At 43.2% G+C, this 27,229-nt stretch overlaps 1 protein-coding gene across 3 annotated transcripts; it reads right to left on the bottom strand.

Moving 5' to 3' along the window:
• Window positions 1-1,789: 1,789 nt before the first annotated feature.
• Window positions 1,790-26,909, bottom strand: WRNIP1 (WRN helicase interacting protein 1). 3 transcript variants are annotated; one of them, XM_035030727.1, is made up of 8 exons: window positions 26,739-26,908; window positions 25,845-26,672; window positions 23,476-23,667; window positions 22,008-22,249; window positions 8,585-8,814; window positions 4,353-4,508; window positions 3,338-3,417; window positions 1,877-2,524 (listed from the first exon to the last, which is right to left on the bottom strand). In XM_035030727.1, exons 2-8 carry the CDS (start codon window positions 26,658-26,660, stop codon window positions 2,249-2,251), a joined length of 1,992 nt encoding a protein of 663 aa, XP_034886618.1. In that variant the 5' UTR covers window positions 26,661-26,672; window positions 26,739-26,908; the 3' UTR covers window positions 1,877-2,248. The 3 variants fall into 3 exon arrangements, with proteins under 3 accessions (XP_034886617.1, XP_034886619.1, XP_034886618.1); XM_035030726.1 differs by having other exon boundaries at window positions 1,790-2,524; window positions 25,845-26,908; XM_035030728.1 differs by lacking the exon at window positions 3,338-3,417 and having other exon boundaries at window positions 1,790-2,524; window positions 25,845-26,909.
• Window positions 26,910-27,229: the final 320 nt, after the last annotated feature.

The raw sequence follows: 27,229 nt of genomic DNA, 5'->3' as shown, positions 1-27,229 counted from the left end.
AATAAGGAGGGAAGACATAGACAAAGACCAGTTCAAGAGGGCCAACCAGCCTCAGGGAAAACGGAGGTGAGGAAAATGCACTCTCCCTTCAAGCATAATCCTAATCACACCCCTCCTCACCTGCTCCCACCAGTCCTGTCACCTCCTCCACTAGAGCGCTGCAAATTCTGATTTACCCTCTCCTTGCTCCGCCCTGCCTTTCCTCAACAATGCAGGCATAGCTATCCTTACAAAATACAAGGGCCACTGTGACACGCCTTTGCTAGAATCCGAGTAAAAACGAATCTTTCCCAGGACTGGAAAGGTCCCACACATTAATCCAAACCCCATCATCTCCTCTTCTCAACTTCCACTACTTCCTTCCCTCCGTTCCAATTAGACTCACCTCCTTTGTAGCACTGAGCAGGCCAGGCACCTTCCTTCTTCAGGGCTTTTGTACCTGCTGTTCCCTCTGCCTGGAACGATCTCCCATATCTTTGAATGGCATAATCACTCCTCTAATTCTTGACTCAAATATTCCCTTCTTGATGAGGTCTACCTTGGCTACTCCAAATAAAACCATAACATCTCCCCACCCTTTCTAGCTCGGTTCTCTGATTATCTCCCCCATGGCACTCATCATTAACAAACATATTAAAATACGATTTTTCATACCATCTTTTTTATGAGCACAGGATGTTCTTTTTTCTTTACTGATGTGTTCCCAACAAGAGTGCTTAGCATGAGGCAAGTACCCAATAGTTATTAAATGAATAAAGAAACTTTCCCAAAACTGAAAGACATGAATTTCTAGACTGAAAGGATCCACCGAGCCCCTGGTAAAATCACTGTGAGCTTTTCAAACACTAGGAACAAAGAGAGAAGATTCTATCAACTTGCTGGGTCACAAATCAAAATGTCTTCAAATTTCTTGATAGCAACATGGGAAAGAGGGAGACAATTGATAAATAATTTCCAATCTAGAATTTATTCCCAAACTGTCAGGTAAGTCTGAAAGTAGACTAAAAGCATTTTCAGACTCTTAAGATCTAAAAATACTTCGTCTCCCATGCACCCTTGTTCCATAAAGCTCCTAAAGCATGTGGATCCCCTCAGCAGAAAAAGGCAGGTGTTGGACCCTGCAACCAGGACCTGTGAGGCAGGTACAAGGGAGATATCCAGACTGAGGAGGGGAGTTCGCACACCAGGCCTGCTGAGTGCAAGGTCATTGTCACTCCAGCCTGGTAAAACTAGCAAAGCATGTGTTGTACAGAAATGATGGAATTAACCAAGATGGCAGAGTATACTATGGAGAAAACAGGAATCCTCACGTAGGAGAAAGGCAGAGGACATCCCAGGGCATCAGCTGTGTGTGTGTGTGTTGGGGGGTGGGGCGGGGAGGAAAACAGAACTGACAGATTACTGGATGGGACAATCCTTGTGGATGACTATTAAGTAGTTTGGAAAGAATTAGCAGTAGCTGCAAAGGAAACAAAGCTGTGTATGTGTGGTATTTATGTTTAGGAATCACAAAAGTAAAACAGGAGTGTATCATTTAGAAACACGAACCTGCAAGAAGAAACTGGAGGAATGAACAGACTACTGGATTCTTCTATAAGCCATTTAAAACTCTATGTAGTCCTTTAAAAATTAAAATGGATTTTTACAAACATCCAGATTTCTCACTAAGCTTTCCAACCTTCTCACCTATGGGCATTTTTCTTTCCCAGTATTTACCTACCAACATGTGACGGTGACAGATGTTGGTAGCTAGGATCCCATGTGGGAAAGATGTGAAAGAACGGAAGAGTACTTTGAAATAGTTTTATTGGCTCATAAGACCTTTGCATATAAAAAAAATACCCAAAACACTATGCAGTATTAAATCACAATTACATTTTTTTACCAATTCAAACTACCCTGAATATACATCTTTTAAAGAAAAAAAATCCTACAGAACTGAATTCTGAAATGACATTATGACTTAAATACTATGACAAAATAGATAATTCCTTATAACATTAATTCATTGCACAAAGCTGCCAGATATTTTCGTAAGCATAACCATTGCACAGAGTGCAAATGAACACAATTTCAATGTTACACATTTAGTTGAAGTACGTGTGCCTCCACCTAAGGAACTCTGACATTTCTGGCACAAAATGTTGGTCTCATTTAACTTCCACCGGGCAACCGACTTCACAATTCAGTTACTCTTGCTCTCCTTAAAAAAACAGACATATCCATCTGCTGTCAAAGCCTACGAGAGTCAGCATCGCCTCTGCTTAAAGAAATCGACTCCTCTCAATTCCTCCGGCAGGTATTCCTGATCCACAGGCTCGCTGTACATGGGGTTGTACTTGTAGCCCTTGCCATAGCCCAAATCCTTCATCAGCCTGGTGGGCGCGTTCCTCAGGTGCAGCGGGACGGGGGGCAGGGGCCCCTGGTGGTTTCGCAGGCATGCTTTGACGTTGTTGTAGGCGCTGTACACCTCAATGGACTTCGGGGCTCTGGCAAAATAGACCACACACTGGGCCAGAAGCACCTAGGACAAAAAGGAAACATTATGAAGGTGCCACAAAGTTTCTGTCCTGTAGAATATTTTATGACATCTCTACTTAATTCTGAAAAGATTCCCAATGTGCTTTTGTTATCCCCCTTTTATGCCTATAGTCAGGATAACCACTTGTGATGGAGAGAAGAAATTCCTACAGGAGGCAAGAGGCTGAACCAGACCAATGATTTATTTTTTGTTGTTGTTGTTAAACAGAAGAACTTTTATTAAATGAATTTTTTCTTAAAACCCCAACATATAAAACATAAATATGAAGCTGCTCTGTTTGTGGGTGAATTTACAGAAACTTCCTGTTCAGCACTTTGTAATTTTTTTTTTTTTTTTTAAAGATTTTATTTATTTATTTGAGAGAGCAAGAATGAGAGAGAGTACATGAGAGGGGGGAGGGTCAGAGGGAGAAGCAGGCTCCTCGCTGAGCAGGGAGCCCGATGCGGGACTCGATCCCGGGACTCCAGGATCATGACCTGAGCCGAAGGCAGTTGCTTAACCAACTGAGCCACCCAGGCGCCCCTGTTCAGCACTTTGAATACTTCTGCCCCCAGGAAAGGCTGAGCACTTCCTCTGAAACCACAACTACTGAAAAGTTTCAAAACCTGACCTTGTTGATACCTAAGGTCTCCCCTCTCTAGAGTCTAAGCTTCTAAAATGGGAGTTAAAAAGCCAAGCAGCTTCTTCGGCGGGCCTGGACATTAAAGGTGATAGCAGGACATGTGTTCAAATCCACAAAGGGACATGGCACAAGAAAAAGGAACTGATTTGCAGGAACTGAGCTGATTACTTTACCTCACATTCGGGCATGCCTATAAAATGACAGCCTTGGTAGGCAGCAACTGCTTGTGTTAATGCAGAAGGGTCTGCGAGACCTGTCACACACACGGAAAGACAAAGGAAAGTTTAAGTCATAACGCACACTCCCAGCCAGACCTGTCCACGAGCTGCTGCGACCAGAGATCACCACTGCGTGTAGACGTTACTGACCACAAAAATCCCCTTTAGCAAAACGGACTCTTCTCTGATCTCACTAGCTTATTTGAGAAATATTTACTGAGTGGTGTCAAGAATTGTTTCCTCAGGATAAAAACTACACCTAGCAGGAAAAATACGAGAGTATGAATGACAAATGTGAGAAGCCAAGGCCATGCGGACAGGCACAAGGACACATTAAAGGCAGAACATCTACTACACCAAAAAAATGTCTTTCTAATGTTTTTCTTTATATAGTGTCCAGAATCTTCCATTTTTTTTTTTTTTAAAGATTTTATTTATTTATTTGAGACAGAGAGAATGAGAGAGAGAGAGCACATGAGAGGGGGGAGGGTCAGAGGGAGAAGCAGACTCCCTGCTGAGCAGGGAGCCCGATGCGGGACTCGATCCAGGGACTCCAGGATCATGACCTGAGCCGAAAGCAGTCGCTTAACCAACTGAGCCACCCAGGCGCCCCAGAATCTTCCATTTCTATTTCAGAAGCTCTCCAAAGCTGTCCAATGAAAACCTGAACATGTGATTGCAAAGCATTTAAAATATTTCTTTTATTTCAATGCCCATGTTAGGAAAAGCAGTCCTGAAGAAGAAACAGATAATGATGACTTCAGGAATACAACCCCTCAAAAGCACATACACAATGCCGAGAAATAAACCAGTGAGTTCATGCTTGTCTTTTTCTCTTCTCCTTCCCTGTCCACATGGTACCAAGAAATTCCTAGGCCCCAAAGTGGTCGCATTCCTGCCCCCCCCCACCCCAAGCACGCTACCCCACCGTCTGTGGACACCAGAGTCTGGTCCTTCCCAGAACACTCACCTATGTCCTCACTGGCAAACCTCACCAGCCTCCTGGCCACATACAGCGGGTCCTCTCCTCCTTCAAGCATGCGCGCGAGCCAGTAGAGGGAGGCACTCTGGTCTGAGCCCCGCATTGACTTATGAAGCGCAGAGATGCAGTTGTAATGCTCTTCTCCTAGATACCACAAAAAGGACATGCTCAATTACGGGCAGAAGAGGGAATCCACAGAGCTCACAGGCGGGTCATCTAAGCCATAGGTTTGTTTCAACTGGTTGATTTTAAGGAAGCCTGAATAAGGGACCTAGAAAAGCCTGGGAGAGTGAGGTTTGACCGCTGTCCTCAAGCTGCTCAGCGGGTGGGCGCGATGCCAGGGGTGCGGGATGCTGGAGAGACCGGAGCAGCTCCGCGTGGGGCCTGTGGGCCTATCTAGTAACCTAGTCAGCCTCAGAGCAGGAGGCTGCTGGAGCACCTGTGCGGCCCATGCTGAACCCGAGCAAAGACCCGGGGGTGGGGGGACAAGGAGAGCCTCATGTGGAGAGCTGGTTCTCCTGGACCTCAGTGGGTTGCCACAGCCAAGAGGGGGAGGGGACTGATCTGATGTTCCGTTTCCATGTGCCCCTACGGTCATTTTGAGGAAAACTGTCCCTGGGCCTGGCTGGAGCCATGAGGACGGAGAGTCAGTGACAAGGACAGCTATTACGGACGGCCCATTCGTTCCTCAGTGTCCTTTCCAGCTGCCTTTCTGGTATCTGAAGGCTGCGGTCACTTAAATCTGGTGTGGGGATGTCCATATGGCAGGATCCCAGAGGGCTGACACAGGAACTAACAGCTCTCACCTTGAAAGCTCTGTAGCCCCTCCCTCACCACTTGGGTCTCCCCTCAACTTTTCACCCAGGATTCACATGCAAACAAATCAGTGAAATGTGCTTAAAAAAAACATATTTAAGAAGAGAAATTTCATGATTTTCTGACCACAAACTCTTTCCTAAGTTTGAGGAGAGAATAGTCTCCTCATGAATGAAAGCAAGGGAGTTATTCTTATTCACATTAGTCCTTCCTGGAAAGCACCAAGGTGGACAGAGAGACCATGACCTCCTTTGCACAGCATTTGGGCCCCAGGAACGAGTCCCAGCAGCTGACCATGCTGGTAAGACCATCCTTGGCCTTCATCTGAAGACAGCATGGGACAAGATGCTGGCCTGCCAGGGAGGAAAGACCCAGGAGGCTGAATGCAGGGGCCTGAGCACCTCCTATTCAGGAAGAGGGCGGATCAGTGGTTTTCAGTCCAGCCAGCAGATTCCTGTAGACAAATGGGCTTGTCATCTATCTCCGGGCTTCCTAGCTAAGTCACAATGTCATGGAGACAGGCTGGGAAAGGGTTCTAGGTGAAATCCACAAGGTCCTGGCCCCATTCACAGGCCTGGCCACCTCGTAGATATATGGGAGATGAAAGCAGCCACTTCTGCTCCACTTTCTGTGAAATGTAAATAAGGAGGTGGCAACAAATATCCCCTACACAAACATTACTCACTGTCTCATACCTTTCCTGCAGGTCGACACTGAGAGGCAAATAACAGTGAAGAGCATGGGCTCTAAAGCCAGGTAGCCTGGGTGTGAGCGCCAAACTTCTTAGCCACATGACCAAGAACACGGTACTGATCCTCTCTATGCCTCGGGCAGCTCACTTGTAAAATGGGGATTAAAGCCTAGCTGGCTTTTAGGATTCTGAGTCTCAAATAATGTATGCCTGGTATGGAGTAAGCACTACAGAAACATTTAAGTGTTAGATATTACTCTGTGCTAGCTTCCATTTTTGCTTTTATCATATAACGTTTTTTAAACCTAAAATTTCACATTATTTACATAAAACCCTGACCTCAATGCAAGGCAGAGAACCTGCTCTCATTTAGGAATTTCTTCACTCTGATACAGAAATACGTGAGCTAGTTACTGGATCCTACAAGTGGGTAACTATATACTAGATGACATTAAAAGAAATAATTAAAATCTCGGGACTGGGGATTTTTGTCTCACCAGAGTTATAAAAAGACCCAGGAGTATAAGCTAGCAGGTTTCCAGGGCAATGCTTCTATCATCCCTATTTATGGAACACAGCTTGGAAGAGAACAATTCTCTAGGATCTGAACTGTATTTATGAGTGTCTACAGATCCATGGTTGTACTACTACACTACAGTGGGGTAGTGGGGGGGGGGGGCATAGTCACATTAAGTGTCAGACTTGTAGAAACTGTGGGTTCTCAAGGCCTGACCCCAGGCAGCCTCCACTGTCCCCAGCTCTTCCTGGGGCAGTGCAGAGCTATAGAGAAAGTGATCCCCATTGTGCATGGTTCCCCTGGATGGAATGTGAGCCTCGAGAAGCAGAAACCCTAGGACTAGACATGTCCAACATCCACTGTGTGCGTATGCATGTCTGTGAGTATACTCACGTGAGTGTGTGTTACTGTGTGTGAGTGAATATGCTCTGGTGGGAAACTGGTGACTTCAGGCCAGGGCTGGCGTGGAGGCAGCACCAAGAGTGGGGCAGGACACAGTCCCAGGAACCAGTCTTATACCTGGGGCTGGGAATGAGTTTTACCATTTGCTTTGTGAACTAAGGCAAGCTTTTTATCTGTGAAATGGAGGTAATATTAATAACTACCTCCTAAGGTTATTTTGAGAATTAAAAAAAAAAGGACAATATATATAAAATACTCAAATATTCAGTATTAACTAATGTTATGTTAAATGGTAGCCTTTTGATTTTTAAATGACAGTCTGATAAAATGTGAAAGAACAGTTCCAGTCCATCTAGTCAAAATGAAGAGTCTCCTTTAGGACACGTACAAAGGAAAGAGACAACTGTTGCCAGAACCCCCAGAAACAGTGAAGAGTCCAGCATGTGGGAATATTTTTACCTTTTAAAATTTAAAATTTTGTTCATATCCTCCATTCTTGTATTTGGCCAAAAGTAAAGCAAAGCTCTATGTCCAGAACGCTTTACTTTTCAGACTTTTCAGCATTCCTATGACATTCAGGAGTACAGATAGCTGGCCACTTGGGATCTTTGGGCTGTGCTGGAGAGGTCCTGCCGAGCAGCACATTCAGATCAGAAAGGAGCCAGGACTGTTTGTTAAATGCCTCTGAGGAGTCCTTGTGAATGTGTCCGTAGTACTTACTAGTACCCTCCACCCACCCAGCTCCCAATCAGCCGAGGCACACTAAGGCTGACGAGCTTCTGCCACTTCCCCAAAGTCACACAGTGTTCTGTTCAACTCATCAGGAGGCAGTGCCTGGAACCCAAAGTCACTCTTAAGCTCCCCCACTCCTCTTCTCTAACCAGTTAAGAAGGATTCTCCATCATGAAAAAGCATTTTGGAATACTGTAGACAAAGTACTGCCTCTGGATACCTGGACTCTTCAATGATCAGCTTCCTGTTCTGGCACAGCTTTGAAAGATGTGGAAATTATTCCCGTTACTGCAGTATGACTCTATCCAGAATCACACAAACACTCAAGCCCCAGAGTCCAGCCTAATCTACCATAGGCTAATCTTCATCACCCATCCCTCTTATAAAAATTTACAACTGTGCTGTGCTTATGACATTTAATATTGCCAGGTCATGGATCTAATAAGAGTCTGTTTCAAATCTGTTATCTGTAAATGCAGTTCTACAAAAACAGGTAAGTGTACACAGCAAAATTAATTTTTTAAAAAAGCTATTACAACCCAAAACATCACATCAAGATCCACATAAACTTCATTTTTAGTTGGGACTGTAGAAATTATAGCCTTTAATTCTCATTAAACTAACAGAAATAAGTCACTTATTGTAAAAGTCTTCTTGTTATTACTGCCATTGTAAGTGATCACGAAGATTACTGTCAACTGTGAATGTAGGAGCTTTCAAAAATGTTTATATCTTAAAAGGCACTACCAGAGAGTAATGGAAAAAATACCTACCTACCTTACAAGGTAAGTTTGAAGCCTGCAGTTTTAAACATGAAAACTCCTTTCAATTCTTATCAGGATAGCTTCTGCTCTGTGCCTCTCACAAGAAAGATCGGTCAGGAAGCTAGGTCTTTGAAATCAGGCTCTGAGTTGGAGGTTTAATTCAATTACCAATATGGAGATCCAACTGAGAATCAAGTTCATGTTTTGAACTCAGCTGAAAGTCAGAAGCCTGGGATGTGAATGTGTGGACACAACTTATTTTATTCAAGTTCTCCTCTTTTCACTTTCCGTTACTTACCTGCTCGGTCATATAAAATATGAGATTGCTGGAGGCCTTCCTTGACATCATTTTCAGTGATCAGAACTCTACTGGGAGAATAGGTTTGCCCACTTTTCTTACAGAACATCTTCCTCGAGCTTAACCTGGCCAGCACTGCCAGCTGTAGTCCATTCAATCCAGCCCGGGCATCCCCATCGCTAAGATAAGCCAGAGTGTCTACTGCTTTATCCTCTATGAACACGGACGGCCTGCAACACAAACAGGGTTAGTTTCCATCACTTTCATGTTCGACACTTCTTGTGCTGTAGCACTTCTTACAGAACAGCTCTGTCTTAGCAAGGTCATTAAAAAGCTACCTTAGGTTCAAGGCTCTTGCTCCCTAACTCATGTTGTCAACATGGTTAAGCATTATCAAGACTGGGAACTGACCTGACCTCGAGTCATGAGATTATTTTACTGTATAAGCACACACACATTAAGCATGCATGAAGGAGACATGGAAAGATACACGGCTTCTCTGGTTCTATCCTACAAGAGTGAAAACTACAGGAACACTAGGGCTTCATTATAGTATCCAGAAAACATACTTCAAACACAGTGTACATCCTGACGAGACAGGTATGCTCAGATCACTTCCCAAACAGGGAAGGGCCAGGACCGCATCATGCAGTTCAAGGCCCTCATTTTACAAACAACCCGAGTCCCCACTTACTCTGGACACAGCAGGGCCTAGAAGCAAACCTCTGGGATTTTGGCCCGAGGCGTGCTTCCAAGAGGGTATTAATCACATAAAGCCTGCACAGTGTAGTGGAGAGGTCACTAGCCTGGTTATCCATCAGACTCTGATGGAACTTGGCTGTAAGACCTGAGGTAAGTCACCTACCCTCACATTTCCAAATGTGGACCTTCATGAAGGTCTAATTAGGATTGGTTCTCAAGTCTAATTCAGCAAACTTTTCTATTTCTAGTCTAGTCAGACAAAATATCTCACATATTTAGTTACTTAGAGGGGTCTTACTAATTCTTGTCTAGCTGCTAGCTGCACATTTGCAAAGCAAAATATAATTTTTCAAAGTTAAAGCTCACCCATGTCATTGCCAACCTTCAGCTGAAAATGTCTCTAGTATTAATAAGCCAAATGGGACTGTCCAAATCAGCTACCTAGAAAACAAAGCAGAGGCACCAACTGGGTTGGGCCAAGGCAGGGTGGTGGGGGTCCAGTCCAGGAGGGGACCCAGCCTATGAAGGTCTATGCATAATACACCTACCTGCTCCTTTGCTTTAGTGAATAGCTTGAATTACACTAATTTGCATTCAATTCACTAATAGATTTCTTTCTTTCTTTTTTTTTTTTAAAGATTTTACTTATTTGAGATAGAGGAAGAGTGAGTACAAGAAGGTGAGGGGGGCGCGGCAGAGGGAGACGGAGAAACAGACTTCTGGCTGAGCACTGAACCTGACTCGGGGCTTGATCCCAGGATCCTGAGATCATGACCTGAGCCGAGGGCAGAGGCTTAATTGACTAAGTCACCCAGGTGCCCCTTGTTTCTAACATCTTAAAGACTACCTCATCCCACCTCTTATTTACCAAAGCCAAGACTTCCAGTTTCTCATCTGTCACTACACATAAGGCACCTGTTTTGTCTTAGCTTGATAATGAATGACTCTCTCATCACACTCCTCCTCACAGGTGCCTGGGCCCCAGGAACCATGGTTACAGTTCAGAAGCCCATCTTCCTCCCCTCCTGGCCAGATAAGATATTCAAAACATACACCAAGCCCATATCACTGGCACTTTTTAAAGCCAAGGAAGCATTTCTCCAACAGATATTGTTTAGCAGATTCTAGATGATTTGGAAGAAAATGACAGACAATACATACTCAAGAAAATGTGTTAGGGGGGACTAACGTCAGAGCGGGTGCGGTAGCAACCGATGTGCCTGAAAGGGAAGGGCACTCCTGAGGCTAGGTTACAGTACATTATCTCTGAGTGTGTGCATGTGTGTGCAAACACGTGTTATGTGGCAGTGGAAGTGGGTAGAGAAAACCAAAATTGCCTTAACATCTCATTTCAGCCCCAGAACTAATAAAAGCCAAGGCTTCCATCTCCTTGGAAAGCTTCCTAGCAACAAAGAGCCTACAGGATCATTTGCAGAAAAAAAAGGAGTAAAGCAGGAGCCCTAATCAATCCTAACTGACTGAGCCATCACAAGGAGTGAGGCCATTTGTTGATCACATTTGTCATCTCTCCATCCCCACTAAATGTTGAGGCCTCAGGGATAGGAATTATGTTTTATTCCTTTTTTACATCCCTTGTGCCTGGGAGAGAACAGGCATTCAATATCTGCACAATAAATGGACTAATTTCAATTCTCCCCATAATCTCAGAATGAAATGTTTATTTTTTAAAAATTATAACATATGGGAAAACATAAAAACAAAACAAAACAAAACAAAAAATCCTTTTCTGCGCCACCTAAAGATTAACAATAGCTACTAGGTCATTTGTCGAATTTCCTTTATGATGTAACCATCAATCTTACAACCTAATTTTAAAACAAAATTTGGATCATACTATATATAGTTTGCATCCTTAACAAATAATACTCAGAACTCTGAATATTACTTTTATTTTAACAAAATGTACAAATCACCTATTGCTGTACTACCTTAATGTTAGTATTTTGGTATATATCCCCTTTCTATAGACTTGTCCACTGTATATATTTAGTGGCATGAAGTGCTTTTGGGACAGAAAAAAGACAGGTGTCCTTATACACTCTAGCATTGACTCTATGGCCTCATTTCCATTGGTCTTCATGCAAAGGCAGTGAGTAGGCCTTAATAATTACGAGAGAAGCCAACTAACAGACTGCGCCACAGATTTATAAACAGCACAATGTAAATAGGCCTCTCAATGGGTATTTTATGGGGTTGGAAAATAGGATCTTTCCTTCAATTTTTAAATTCTTAACCAAAGTCTGAATTATTCTATTGTTACCTTTTTAATCAGGTTTGGAGTCACAGGGAGCGGGAGAGCTGCCACAATAAAACCAGAGCTGAGAGCTTTCACCCAAGTTCCCACTGTTCCATTCTCCCTCCCCCTTGATATGATCCACATTCCAAATTTCACCCCCGCCCAAAATGAGGAGTATTTTTAAACACAAATGAATCTGTCAGCAACTCTGTTCAAAGTAATAAAAGGTGACTGCTGACGGCACTCACAGTGGTCACAATTTACCAAATGGAATTTTGCTATTAAGAACACTGTACAGGATGTTCAAAGGTTCTACCTATCCTCCAATATACCTTGAACCCCAGTTTACAAGACCTTGGTTCTGAAAAGTAATAAAATGTGTTAAGATACCTTGAGATCTTAGAAGAGGGAGCACATGAGTGCTCACGCCAAGGACAATGAAATAAGGAGTATTATATTGATATTTGCAAAACTCCTCAGCAAACAGTAACTATTGCACACATTATCTTGCAAGAGCACTCCTAGTCCAGAGGCATTATTTTAAAATTTAAGCATAAACTTAGAAAACAATGGTTAAAATAAGTGCATTGGAAAAGATCATATTCCCAGTTAACAGATGTAGAAATTAAAGATTTAGCCTTGTTTCTCTAACTGAAGAGAAATGCTTTCATCTTAGCAAGAATATGGGAAGCATACTGTAAAGACAACTTCTTCCTTTGCTTTTCATTTCCAAGGGCCTGAATCTTTCTGCACACTGTTTTTGTGGTGGATGATACTGGGATTTGGAGAATTCTTTTTAGATGGTGAGCTGTTTAAGCTGGAAGAGGAGTGAAAATAAATGAAAATGTACCTGTTATTTCATGGCAGAACAAAAGAGTATGTATGGCTCAGTTAAACTCTCCATAAATTACAAAACTATACTCTGTGAATCTCTTTCACTAAAGACAAGGAACATTCCATGGTCAGGGTAACAACTGCTCAACAGTGGTCCTCAACCAGGGAGGTGCATCAGATTACAGAGAACTATCTTAAAATACAGATGTGTAAATCTAATCACAGATTTACTGATTCTAAAACCTCCAGGGACAGACTCTGGGCCCATGTAGAGCTACCCTTCAACAATGTGGGGGTTAGGGGCAATGACCCTCAACACAGTCTAAAATTCATGTAAAACTTCTGACTCCCCTAAAACATAACTACCAATAGCCTACTGTTGACAGAAATCTTACCAATAACAAAGACAGTCATTTAACACATATTTTGTATGTTATCTGCATTACATGCTACAATCTTAACAATAAAATAAGCTAAAGAAAAGGTTATCAAGAAAATCATAAGGAAGAGAAAATCCATTTACAGTACTGTTCTGTAAGAAATATGTATATAAGTGGACCCATGTAGTTCCAACCCATGTTATTCAGGGGTCAACTATATTTTCAAAATGTATTCCTGGTAAATGTGATGCGTAGATGTGGTTAAAAGGCAATACTGCTAAATTATAGATGGGAATCTTTTGTTCCTAATCCTTTACAAATTAAAAGTATTGTTCTTACATGAAGAAACACAGAGAAAGATTCAAATGTTAATATTCACCAGGAGCATTTTAACTTGGTTCTAAATGAAAGCAAGTGACTCACTTAAATTGGTACCTAGATCCCTTCTAAACTGAGTACAGGCACATCTCCCTTACCTTGCTTCATTTTATTGCACTTCACAGACACTATATCTTTTTACAAATTGAAGGTCTGTGGCAAGTCTGCACTGAGCAAAATCTATTGGTGCCATTTTTCCAATAGCATTTATTCATTTCGTGTCTCCAGGTCATATATTTTTTTTTATTTATTTTTTTAAAGATTTTATTTATTTATTTGATAGAGAGAGACACAGCGAGAGAGGGAACACAAGCAGGGGGAGTGGAAGAGGGAGAGCAGGCTTCCCGCCGAGCAGGGAGCCTGATGCGGGGCTCGATCCCAGGGCCCTGGGATCATGACCTGAGCCGAAGGCAGACGCTTAACGACTGAGCCACCCAGGCGCCCGGTCATATTTTTTTTTTAAAGATTTTATTTATTTGACAGAGAGAGACACAGTGAGAGAGGGAACATAAGCAGGGGGAGTGGGAAAGGGAGAAGCAGGCTTCCCGCTGAGCAGAGAGCCTGATGTGGGGCTCGATCCCAGGACCCTGGGACCATGACCTGAGCCGAAGGCAGACGTTTAACGACTGAGCCACTCAGGCGCCCCTCTAGGTCACATTTTTTAATCCTTGAAATATTTCAAACTTTTCATTATTATTTGTTATGATGAACTATGATCAGTGATCTTTGACGGTACTATTCTAATTGTTTTGGGGCACCACAAACCACACCCACATAAGACAGATAACTTTTATCAACTGACAAATATTTGTGTTCTGACTGCTTCATCAACCAACGTTCCCATCTCTCTCCCCCTCCTCAGGTTCCTCTATTCCCTGAGACACAACGATATTGAAATCAGACCATTTAATAACCCTATAGTGGCCTCTCAACGTTCAAGTGAAAAGAAGAGTTGCATGTCTCTCAGTTTAAAAACTGGAAATGATTAAGCTTAGTGAGGAAGGAATGATGAAAACCAAGACAGGCCAAAAGCTAGGCGTCTTAAACCAAACAGCCAAGTTAAGAATGCAAAGGAAACTCTCTTCAATTCTGTGAAGGCTGAGAGAAGTGAGGAAGCTGCAGAAGGAAAGTCTGAAGCTAGCAGAGGTTGGTTCATGAGCTTTAAGGCAAGAAGCCTTCTCCATGACATCAAAGTATAAGGTGAAGCAGCAAGTGCTGATGTAGAAGCTGCAGCAAACCATCCAGAAGATCTAGCTAAGGTCACTAATGAAGGTGGCTGCACTAAATGGCATTATTTTCAATGTAGAGAAAACAGTCTTCTATTGGAAGAAGATACCATCTAGGACTTCCATAGCTAGAGAGGAGAAGCCAAAGCCTGCCTTCAAAGCCAGGGTGGTCTGACTCTCCTGGTAGGGGCCAATGCAGCTGGTGACCTGAAGTTGAAGCCAATCCTCCTTTATTATTCTGAAAATCCCAGGGTCCTTAAGAATTATCCTAAATCTACTCTGCTGTTGCTTCATACATGGAAGAACAAAGCCTAGATGACCACACATCTGTGGACAACATGGTTTACTGAATATTTTAAGCCCACTGTGGAGACCTACTGCTCAGAAAAAAAGATTCCTTTCAAAATATTCCTGCTCACTGACAATGTACCTGGTCATCCTGAAGTTATGGTGGAGATGTATAGATATAAATGTTGTTTTCATGCCTGCCAACACAACATCCATTCTGTGGCTGATGGACCAAGGAGTCATTTCAACTTTCAAGTCTTATTATTTAAGAAATACAACATCTTGTAAGGCTAGAGCCTCTGATGGACTGGGCAAAGTCAATTGAAAACCTTCTGGAAAGGATTCACCATTCCAGATACCATTAAGAACATCTGTGATTCATGGAAAGAGGTCAAAATATCAACATGAACAGGACATTCATGTCAGGACATTGAGAAGCTGATTCCAATCCTTATGGATGACTTTGAGGGGTTCAGGACTTCAATGGGGGAAGTAACTACAGATGTGGTGGAAATAATGAGAACTAGACTTAGAAGTGAAGTCTAAAGATGAGACTGAAATGCTGCAATCTTGTGATAAAACTTGAATGTATGAGGAGTTCCTTCTTACAGAGGAGCAAAGAAAGTGGTTTCCTGGGATGTCACCTACTCCCAGTGAAGATACCGTGAAGACTGTTGAAATGACAACAGAGGATTTAGAATATAACATAACTTAGTTGATCAAGCAGTGGCAGGGGGTGAGAGAATGGACTCCAATTTTGAAAGAAGTTCTACTGTAGGTAAAATGCTATCAGAAAGCATCACAAGCTACAGAGAAATTGTTTGTGAAAAGAACAGTCAACTGATGTGGCAAACTTCACTGTTGTTTATTTTAACAAATTTGCGACAGCCACTCAACCTTCAGCAGCCACCGCCCTGATCAGTCAGCAGCCACTAACATCAAGGCAAGACCCTCCACCAGAAAAAAGATTAAGACTTGCTGGAAGTTCAAATGATGGATAGCATTTTTTAGCAGTAAAGTTATTTTTAAATTAAGGTATGCACGTTGATGTTTTAGACATTATGCTATTGTATATTTAACACACTACAGTGCAGTGTAAACATAACTTTTATATTCACTGGAAAACCAAAAACTCATTTGACTCACTTTATTGCAGTGGTTTAGAACCAAACCCAAATTACGTCTGAGGTATGCCTATGGTTAGAAATATGCCTCAGAAACCGGCCCTCCTGACGTCAAGCTGGATGATCTTGAACACATTCTTACATCTTTTTGTGCCTCAGTTTCCTCATCTAATAAAAGGAGGTAAAGATACCTGTATCGAAGAGAATCATTCTAATTAGCCTATTCAGTAACATACTCTCTAAAATTGCAAATCTTCAAAGCAGAGCCCTCAACTCTGCTGCTTCCAGGATAACCAGACTAAATATAACACAAAACAAAACTACTTTCTCCAAAAAGAGAGAACATCAACTTCACAGATGATGCCCTATTTGTGTTTAATTCCATGGCAGCACACATTCCCAATTACATGATACCTTACACCTGGTAGAGAATGGTGGGATGAATAGTGGCCTCAAAGATGTACCTAAATCCTAATCCCTGCAATCTGTGAACTTAGCCATATTAAGGATTTCAAGATGAGATCATCCTGATTTAGTATGAGCCCTAATCCTAAACGTCCTCATAGGAGACAGTAAGAGAAGACAGAGGCACAGAGACAGTCATGTGAAGATGAAGGCAGACATTGGAGTGATCCTGCCACAAGCCAACGAATGCCACGAGCCACCAGAAGCTGGAAGGACAGACTCTATCCTAGAGTCTTCAGAGGGAATGTGGCCTGCCGACAGCCAGATTTCAGACTTAAGAGCCTCCATAACTGTGAGAGAATAACTGTCTATTGTTGTAAGCCACCCAGTTTGTGATACAGGTTTTCCCCACTATCCGAAAGTAGAGGGTTCCTTTGAAATCTTTTGCAAGCCAAAATGGCATAAAGTGAAAAGGCCATTACCATTAATTTGTAATGGAGATTTTTTTAGTGTTCCCAGACCCAAAAAGTGACCTCTGTTAGGCTTTTCTGAGATCTTAGGGCACATCTTGCTAACAGATACACAAAATAAATTAAGATAAAGCACACGCTCACAGACATGATCCAAAGCTATGGTGGCGCGATTCAAGATGTTGAGTGTGGTTCCCGGGGAAGGAGCTGGGTGGCCACTGCCTCTATAGAGGACTCACTGAAAAACAAGTGCCGAATGCTGTTTTTGCTTTTTGCCTTTTTTTTTTTTTTTTGTAAGAGGGAAAATCCTCTTCTGATTTCCTCCATGGATGTGAAGTGGTATAATGTGAACTTTCAGAAAGTAGAGGATACCCATAATTTGTGATGGCAGGAACAGGAAACAGATGCAAGGTCAGTGAGATTGACTGGTGTTTCTTTCCGGTTGCCATTATTTTTGTCATCATTTTCATAACATATTCTTATATACCTTTTTTTCTTTATAGCAAACCATTTTTAAGGAGAACTATTAAAGTCCACTCTAACTAACTAAATCCACAACTCATTCCGATCAGTACTTTCTATTCTGGTGTTCCACTACCTTTCTCTCCATTCAGCGTTTAGAAAAGATTATTTTTGAAAGGCAGTCAATAATATTAATATTAATAATATTAATTAATAAAATCCAACCAAACCAGCCTGCAGCCGGTCTGTGCGGGCTCTCTTCTCCCGGTGATTATAGAGAAAAGCCCCAGTCTCAGAGTCAAGCTGCAGCACCCTCACTCCAGCAGGACAGAGCCATTTTAACTTCCAACCAACTGCTGGAACTGCCTCGTTGGACAGCAACAGGGCAATCCTGGCTCCTCGCTCTATTCTCCTCATACCCACAAACAAGTGCACTGTTATCTAGCCCACAAACAATGGATTCTTTAGGGGTGTTTTTGAATATGCGTGTGTCTTATTATCTGGAATCTATAACCCTTCAAAGCAGCAAGTTCTCAGAGTGACTAAACACTAGTTCACTTTCTTATTGCCAGCAGCACAAGGTCACTGGATGACAGACCATGGATTTTTTTTTTCCTGGTCTCCGAAATTAATCCAGTGCAGACACCATGCTTCACAGTTTGTACCATGTGACCAAGATGCTTATAGTAAAGTACACGAAAACTGCTGATTACCCAAACAGACCAAAAGAACTATGGTATGGATAATTCAACATAAATTACCAGCTTACCTCTAACTTTCTCTTCACAATCAAATCACAATTGAGTACAGAGTACTACTTTGCAGATGTCTCACTAAAGCTGTGAGGTGGTAAATAGGGGACTAGGGATGGGGAAGATGCTGTTCTTTGGCTCTTCTTCCTTCCTGTTGCCTGGAATGCAGATATGATGGCTAGAGCTCTAGTAGCCACCTTGGGGCATGAGGTAGAAGCCATGTGCTGAAGGTGGTAGAGCAGAAAGATAAGGGTCTGGGTCCCTGATGATACCATGAGACTGACTAGCAGCTGCATTTTTTTATACTTCTCTACCTTCAGACTCTTCTACATGAGAAGGAAAATTCTATCTTGTTAATGCCAGTTAATTTGATTTTTTTCCTGTTACATGCAGCCAAACCTAATCCTAAATGGTTCAATAACGTTGAGTACTTCCTCCTTGCTGAAGCTCTTCTCTGTGGAGCATCTTTCTAGTTTTCCTACCTTTCTAAACTTTGTCTCTTCTCCTACACAACAAATGCTGACAAGACCTCAACTTATACCCTTAGTTTCTGGCTCTCTTCAGCTCTCCTATTCAAACACATGGGCTATATGTTCTCTGAAGTGCTGGCGGCTCCCAAATCTCTGGCTTAAACATCTCTATTACTCTCCTACTTCTTTACCTAACTGCCTAGAAAACCTCTCTATATGAATCATCCAGAGGCCCCACAAACTGAACAAGTCCCAAACTGAACTCCACACCTTCTCTGCTCCTCTTCCTTAAATCCCTCTTGTCAAAAGTGCAACTATTTGCCCAGTCACCAAGTATGAGAATCATCTTAGACAATCCTTTTTCCTCCCTCCTCACACCTAGGCTCACAACCCGACTTTGCAACTTCTCAGAGCAGCTCCTGCTTTTGTTCAAGTCACCTGCATTTGTCATTTGTCTTCAGCACCACTGCAATAGCTTCCCAACTGGTCTTCCTGCTCCCTGGTGAGGGGTAGGGAAGATGGAACTTGACTCCCTCCAACCCACCCTCTCCAATGCTATTCTCATCTTCCTAAAACGTAGAGCTGTTATGTCACTCTCTTGCTCAAAATCTATGGTTTCCCATAGCTCTCCACATCACTTACCTTATCTTAGAACACAGGTCTTTCATAAATCTGGCTCTGCCTCCCTCCCTGGCTTCATTGACCATCACTTCCTCACGCCCACTCTTCCACTCAGCTATAATGAATGGAACATACTATTTATTACCACCTTGACTTTTAGGGGCCATATTTCCTTGCCAAAATGAGCTTTCCATTTCATCTAGTTAAATTCTACTTATCCTTCAAAATTCAACTCAGCATCCCCTCATCTACCAGGTGAGAGATCCGATTTCACATATTCTAGATGCCTCTTCTCTATCCTCTACCACTCCTTGGTCATAACTCAATCACAGCATGTTCCTGGAAGCCATTTACTTACCTATCTCCTTATCATATACTAAGCTCTGTAAAGGCACAGGAATGTGCTTTTCAGCACTCAGCCAATGCCTAGCATATGTGGGGCCTTCAATTAATGCTGAACAAATAAAATACAGAAGGAAAAATTTAAAAAGAACACTTATCTTACTCTAATGGGAATCCATCATGTACAAACACATACTAGATGAGAACTCACAAGTCCTCAAGAAAAACCAACAATTAAGGATCAGCTTGACTAGTGTCCAGACCAGTACCTGCTCAGCTCCTCTCATGTGCAGCCGTAAGTAGTCTAGATTTCTCTGTAAACTAGGGCACCAAAACACAAGACTACAAATGCACTCATGGTTTCCCAGAGAAGTAATTATTTGGGGTTTAGTCTTTCCTTCTAGCTAAATTAGTGTAACCAAATCTAATTTATGTCCACAAGAATGTGTATACATTTGAAGACAATCAACAGATGTGGAAGTACAATTTTACCTAAAATTGAAAGAAAACAATATCCATTTTTAATTCTCCATGGCAACTGGGGTGGTCAGATGCTTCTGTTAGGAAATCACTTATAATGTAAGAGTTCTTTTTGTGGCCTATGGCATCTCCCAACTTAACTTTCTTGTCAGAATTACTAACAAGTAGATCAATTAATTAAGCTTAATAATCTTTAATTTCAGTCTGTTAGCTTAGGCAATAGTATTAAAGACAAAGGTTCTTGATACCTGGGCAATGGGGCAATCATCCCTTATGCTGGACTACCCAAAAATAAAATTAAACTATTTTTCTCATATTGAAAGTTAGAATTTATTCATTCACAAACCATTTACTAAGCATGTATACACTAGGCACTATGTTGGGAATATGAACAAGGAGGACAAGTTCTTATCCTCTTAGCCCTCCCAGGAAGGGGAGGGGTGGGAATTAGAAAGGAAACAAGTGAATAAAAATGTTATAATTAGGATCAATTCCAAATGAGTGATAGTGGAAAAAGCAAACATCTATTGGACATGGCAGGTTTTCTCTGACTGAAATGCAATTTTAGCAGATTAAGAATCATTGGCTCACTTTTGTATCAGGCTTCCAGTCTCAGTAATAAGAGAAATCTTAATTCTTTTACTTGATCCTCTCAAATTTTACTGTGCATGCAAATGATTCGGGGATCCAGTTAAAATGCAGAAATCCTTTTTAAGATGAGCTCCATGATTCTTCCACTGTCCTTCTCATTTCACGTAATTATGGCATGGGAGAGACTGGGGAGAGAAAAAACCTGAGGGTACCTGAATAACAATTCCATGAAATCATGACATGACTGAAATCAATAAAACTACCCTAGATTAATAAAAATGCAGGGTATATAGTTGTAGATATATTATGATAACCAGTACCCAGAAATAAAATACACAGGAATATGTTGGGATATTTATTCCTCTGCCTTTCCATTTTTATCAGTTGGTTGTATGAGTTTTGTAGTGAAAATACTGTTTACAGGACAGCTATACTAGATGTGAGGACTGGCTGTATGTAGACCCTTTTAACCCCGACAAGGGCCAAGCACACAAAGGGCCCCTAAGTATGGATACACTTAACGGATACCAGCAAGTTCCATATTTCTTTTAAGCCACAATTTTGATGGCTCTGCCATCACAACTCTACCCTAAACTGATGTGACTTTGTTGCACCTGGGGGTCCTTGGCCATGTTTCAAGGCTTTGTGAGGCACAGCATAATTCCTCCTAGATGAGGAGGGGCAAATGGAAGAGGCCAGACACACAAGGAGAGACTCTTGAAACTTAAACCCTGAACCTAAAACTATGTCTTGTTCTTTAATCCTCATAGAAGAGTGGCTCCAGAACTTGGCCTCAGGGCAGGCACCAGCAGCTGTGGGGTCCACAGCATGAAGAGGCAGGCATTAGTCTCTCATCACACCAGATTATGTTCCACTGTGTTATTTCAGTTGACACATGAATAAACGACATCTGAAGAATATATCTGAATATAAAGTTAACCTCTAACCCAAGTAATCTAATTGATTATACACTATATATATATACTCTGTGTATTAATGAACTCACACAGTACTCATGATACAGAAATAGGTTGCCAAAAGGAAAGAGAGAGCTTTTAATGCGTCATTTTCAGGTAAAATTTCTTTACTAGAATTGAGCTTGACTTTTAAAATGTGCAAAAATAATTCTAAAAAGATTTAAAAATTGTTATGATAACATTTATATTAATTTGTAGTTAGTACTTCTAAAAGAGGAATAAACTGCAGGAAAAAAGAAATTGGAATCTGAATATAAATCTCAAAAGATTTGTAGGTTAAGCCTATTCCATGAAAGAAAATAATCAGTAAGGCTTCCCATAGTCTTCCAAGCCTTATAAAAAAAGTGTGTTAGGAAAAAAACAAAATCCTTAAGCACAAAAGCAAACACCCAAGGACTGAAATAATGGGCAAAACAATGTTAAAGCTTGAAAAATTAGATGTACCCCTTAGAGGGCTATAAAATCCATCTTAAAAAAAGGAAATGTTTGCAGAGATACATTTGGTACAATTGAGCACTTTCCTCCGTTCTGGTTTTCATTACTAGATCAACATTTCTTCTCTGTCCCCGCCCTCTCCTTACTGCCGTCCAGCCCTTTCTGGCCCTCTGCCAGGGGATTCTCTGAGAGGTGTGTGCCCCCAGGATACTGCCCACAGTCAACTTACTCTGAACTGCTGTTACTGCTGTGGCTCAGAGGGTCAGTGGGACGGCTGGAGTCTAGGACGTGGATTCCCAGTGAGTTGACTGCCCGCATTAAGATAGTCACCATTGCCTCTACGGGAAGCTTCTCAAGAACAATAACCCGACAGCGGCTTAGGAGAGCAGCATTGACCTGGAAGGAAGGGTTTTCCGTGGTTGCCCCAATCAGAGTGATCGTCCCACATTCCACGTGAGGAAGGAAAGTGTCCTAATCATGGGAAGAAAACAGAAGAAACTGATTCCAGTCAACAACCTGCAGAATCCTATGTAAGTTGCCCATTCCTTCCTTTTCCTAGTTTTCAGTTCAGGAACAACAGCTTTATATTCATTGGAGATGGATGCACTGTTGGGAGTGGAAGCACTCATGCTTTTTAAGCCAAAAACACAGCTTTTGGACTGTGAATGTCTAAGCCTGGCCACCTGCTGGCACACTAACAGCTCAAAGTAGAATTCTAACGTAGTTTCAACATAAATGATTTTTTTACTTAGAAAATTATCTTCTATCCCAACTGGGCTTCTATCCCAACTGGCAGATAGCTTAAATACAGTAGCTATTTAAGTTTAAGAAAACACAAAAACATTAGTAATTCTAAAATTTTCCTCTGGAGTACTCAATCGTAAGTTATTCTTCCTAACAAACTTGGTAAATATGCCTTGGTGAATATGTAACCACTGGATGTTGTCTTACAGGGAAGAAATGCTAGTAAGATGAGTCAATGGTCTAATGAAACTGAAAGTGCTAACATCCCGTCAGAACTCTGAAGAGTCTATTTAAAAAGAGATTCAGATAAAAAAATAAATAAATAAATAAATAAAGAGAGATTCAGATCAGTAACAAAAGCTTAGTAAGGTTTTGTAAAATATTTCTATCTCTGATTAAAAAGCATTAACACCTATATCAAAGAAAAAAGTGTACTTGAAGAAAAAAGTTAATGTTTACTTAGAAAGGATACAAAAGTGACTTGGCTTTGTTTATATAAATAAACTGTCCTTTTACTTTTATTTCAGAAAGCCGTTTAAATAAGTAGTGGGGATTAGCTCTTGTAATATTCACCCTGCTGAGAGCCTGAGGTCACAGAAAACACTCTTTAATTTTGAAAATAAAAAACTAACACTGTATAGGGGAGAAGTTTAAAAATATTAAAATAAGGATCTTAAAATCAAGTTCAATTGCTTATAGCTCAGGACCATACTAATAATTTCATTTATCAGATAGAGAAAACCATTTTCTTGTCACCAAAAAACACTAAGAAAAAGTGGGGAAATAGGCTCAAAGGAGATGGGCTGACAATCTATACCTCTCTATACACAAAAAATTAATGATAAGGACAGTCCTTACATTTGCAGTGTTTTATGCTTTTCAAAGTAATCTCACATACTTTATATTCACTATAATGTTCACAATGACCAAAAGGTAGAAGGAAGTTAATATACCTGCTGAGATTTATTGAACCGATGAATCTCATCAATAAAAAGGATGGTTTTCCTTTTGAAAAAACTCTTTTCATTCTGAGCTTGTTTTATGACATCTCGCACATCATTTGTCTTGGCATTTGTTGCAGACAATGTCACAAATCTTATGCTATGTTTCTTGCTGTTGTTGGCTATGATGTGAGCCAGAGTAGTCTAGAAAATATGACACACAGAGTTTGGAAAGCTGATCAGACACAGAGAGAAAAGCACCCATGGACACCAACACAAGCAGCATCAGCACTATTTACCAAGCAACTTGAACTCTAAAGAATGCTCAGCAGCACAGATACAATCCGAAATACCACAGCACATTTTTAAAAAATTAAAAAAAAAAATGTTAAAAATAAAACAGGAAAAGTAGCTAAACGTTAGTCTAATCCTGACCTTTTCTCCTTTATACCTAACCCTGTTTGATTCCTTTTTTGGGGACTCTAAGATCTTTGGAATCCCCATAAAGAGTAGCTGTCTTGATTTAGCAGAGCCTGAGTGACAGCTGTGACCTCTTCCAGCCAAGAAAGCATTACTGTTGAAGGACTAGTTGTAGAAATGGAGTGCAGAACCACAGAATCAATCAATTCTACAACTGGAGGCTCATCAGTGCAGCTTAGAAAAGGAGTGAGCCTTTGAACTGAAAGGCCAATGACAACTACCTAGCATTTAAGATGACTGCATGCTGCCCCCTCTGAATGTCTACTTTGGAAGTAGATTAAACAATAGCACTTTGATCATGTTAGCAGTTATGAGAAGACAATGTCGATATCCAAGGAAACCACTGCTCAGTGTTTACCAGGTGCTCCATAAATGTGCATATGCTGTTATTAATATCATTATTGTTAGCAAAAGAGTATAATAGTAAGAATGAGAATTAAAAAAAAGTGTTTAATGAGAGGGACAAATCTGGTCCTGAATGAATGGAAAGGTGCATTTTATTTTCTAAAATTTCTATAGTACCATTAAGATACTGTGGCTGCTTCTTCATCAAATCTCGGCCTATGGGCTCCCACACCACATATGCCTAGGCTTGTGACCACCAACCACTATGCTGAGCAGCCCATCACATCTCTTGTGTGGCGTCTTCTATTTTCCTCTGGAGTTTTTTCTTGCCACCCAGTCTGCCAACAGCTGATTAGCCATTCTCATGACTTTATGTAAAGATTTTGTGAACAATTACTAATAATGCTCTCGCTCAGTCTCCTAAATGGGGTAGCAACAAAATCTACTACCAGGTAAATTATTTGGGATAGATATGATTTATTCCTGGCCAAAGGGAAAGTATGAGCGCAAACAAGAAGGCACAAAATGCGCAAGATGCATTCTGGGAACTGGAGCAAAGGAAGGTGTGACAAAGTTGGAGATGAAGTCGGAAAGAAAACTGGGAAAAATCATCAAAGCCCTTGTATACTAACTAAGGAGTGTGAATCACAAAGCTAAGAGGGCCCCTTTACGTTCTGATACTGAATTTTGCCTTTTACTCACGGGTGCTCATCTTCCTCTCTCTTCCTGTGGATAGAAAAAAATCATATATTTAAGCACCTCTTAGCCTTCTCTGTTTTGCTTAACTCTGCCACTGTTTCTCAAGTGTTCTCCAATGATATGTTTTCTAAACCCCAATATCTGAACCACCTTCCTCTGGACATGTGCTAATTCCTAACAAGGTACATACAACTGGACACCAAAACGCATAGATGTTTCTTCCCTAAAGTAGAAAGCATAGTGAGGATAGTTACAGAAGTGCTAGATGAAAACGACTTGGAAAGGGAAAAGAGTTTTCATATTAGTCTTGTTAAATAAATATATTCTCAAGGATAAATAAACATCAGTCTGTTAAATAAACCAACAGCTAGAGGGAGGGAAGAGAAACACAAATGAAACAAAAAAAAATCTTGATCTTTCGCCCCGAAGCTAAACCCACGTACCTACAAATTGGATATACAAACGTTCCTCTGCAATTTGTAGCATGTCATTTCCTTGAGAATTGGGTCATTAATGGGAGGGTGGGGGTACACGTTGGAACACAAAGATCAAATCTAAGAGTGCAAATATTTTTGTAAACCTTTGAATTCAGACATCTTCATTTTGAAAATGACCGGAAAACGTGTCTTCCAAATCTGACGGGGTGTGTCTTTTTCACACCCATCACTAACTCCACCTGTGGACTAGGTGCTGCCCCGGCTCAGATGGATTCTGAGGCCCTGCCCTCAGGTCTCAACATCCACGGTGGACGCGCGGATTCTTCGGGGACGGCCTCCGCCACGGCTCTCTGGCCGTTAGATCCACGCCCGACCCGTACAGATCAATACTCAGAACCCTCCTGCCAAGGCGGCACTCACCTTGCCGCAGCCCGGCGGGCCCCACAGGATGAGGGAGGGGATTTCGTTCGTCTCCAGGAGGGACCGGAGCAGCGTCTCCTGCCCCACGGCTCTGCTCTGCCCGATGTAGTCCTGCAGCGTGTCTGGGCGCATCTTGTCGGCCAGCGGCTTGCCCTCCAGCATCTGCCGAATCTCGTCCGCCGCCAGCGCCCGGGCGTGCGGGCGGCCCCCACCGCTGGCCCCGAAGGCGGCGGCGTCGGCAGCGTCCGCATCCCAGTGGCCCGGGTCTTCCTCGCCGTCCGCGTCGGCGTCCCCGTCGCCATCGCCCACCGCCTCCTCCTCCTCCTGCGCCTCCGCCTCGTCCCAGCTCCGCGGAGACGCGCTGCCCGCCGCCGCGGCCGCGGCCGCCGGCCTCTTTCCCGAGCCCTTCCTCCCGGGACTGCTGGAGCGGGCCACGGGGAAGTCGGGGATGAGGCGGGCGCCGCTGGGCGTGGGCGGCGCGTCGTAGCTCTCCCGGCTCTCGGTCTCGCCGCCGTCGTCGCCCTCCTCGCCCTCGCCCTCGCTGCTCTCGGCCGCCGTCGGGGTGGCCGGCTGCTTCAGCGCCGAGCTCTCGGAGAGCCGCCGCCTCTTGGCGCTGGGAGGCGAGAGCCCCTTGGCCCGCTCCCCGGCGCGGTGCGGCCCGGCCGTGGGCTCCGCGTGCCCCGCGGGGTTGAGCAGCAGACAGCGGTCCAGGTGCGAGTTGATGTGCGCGGCGGGCATCATCTGCTGGCACACGGGGCACTGCACCTGGTGCAGCTGCGACAGGAAGGGGTCGTCTTCCGGCCCGCTCACCTCCATGGTGGCCGCCGCCCTCGCCGGCGCCCGGCGCGGCCGCAGCAGCCCCTGCGCACGCCGAGGGCTCGAGATGCCCGCCGCTAGGCCCCGCGCCGCGCGACCCTCGCCCGGGGAGGCAGCAGGACGCGCGCGGGCCGGGGGAGGGCGCCGCTCATGCCTCACGTCCGGAGCTTCCCGCGTCGGCCCGCCCCCGGCCGGCCGCCGGCGGCGCCTCGCGCGGCGCGTCGGGAAGAGTAGTCCGCAGCCGTTTAGCTCAGCCGCCGCTGGAAACGTCTCGCGCGTCGCGTCGGGAAGTGTAGTCCGCGGCGGTTCAACCGAGCCACCGCTGGCCTCGCATCCCTCAGCCTTTCGGGAAATGTAGTACGCACTACCCCGCCCTGGCCGCTGCCCGTCCACTTCCGGTCGGCCCCGAGAGCCACCTTTGTGAGGGGCCGCGAGACCCACAGGTTGCGCGTGCGCAAGACGCGCGGTGGCGAAAACGGCGCTCCTCCGCGCCCTTCGGGGCCTGTGACGCCGGGGCGGAGTCCGTGACAACGCGCCGAGATTGCACCTGGGAAAGCGGCTTTTCACAC

The sequence above is a fragment of the Mirounga leonina genome, unplaced genomic scaffold (assembly GCF_011800145.1).
Source record: "Mirounga leonina isolate KUSES-001 unplaced genomic scaffold, KU_Mleo_1.0 Mir_366, whole genome shotgun sequence".
NCBI classification, from domain to species: domain Eukaryota; kingdom Metazoa; phylum Chordata; class Mammalia; order Carnivora; family Phocidae; genus Mirounga; species Mirounga leonina.
This window is presented reverse-complemented; position numbering and strand designations above follow the sequence as displayed.

What these genes read in the sequence shown, in the direction of transcription:
- WRNIP1 (XM_035030726.1), bottom strand. Translation starts at nt 26,660, where the DNA reads ATGGAGGTGAGCGGGCCGGAAGACGACCCCTTCCTGTCGCAGCTGCAC. An exon ending in GTTTGCCAGTGAGGACATAG is followed by an intron (nt 3,418 to 4,352) that starts GTGAGTGTTCTG and finishes TGTGTGTGACAG; the next exon opens with GTCTCGCAGACCCTTCTGCA. An exon ending in TAGGCATGCCCGAATGTGAG is followed by an intron (nt 2,525 to 3,337) that starts GTAAAGTAATCA and finishes TTTTTGTCCTAG; the next exon opens with GTGCTTCTGGCCCAGTGTGT.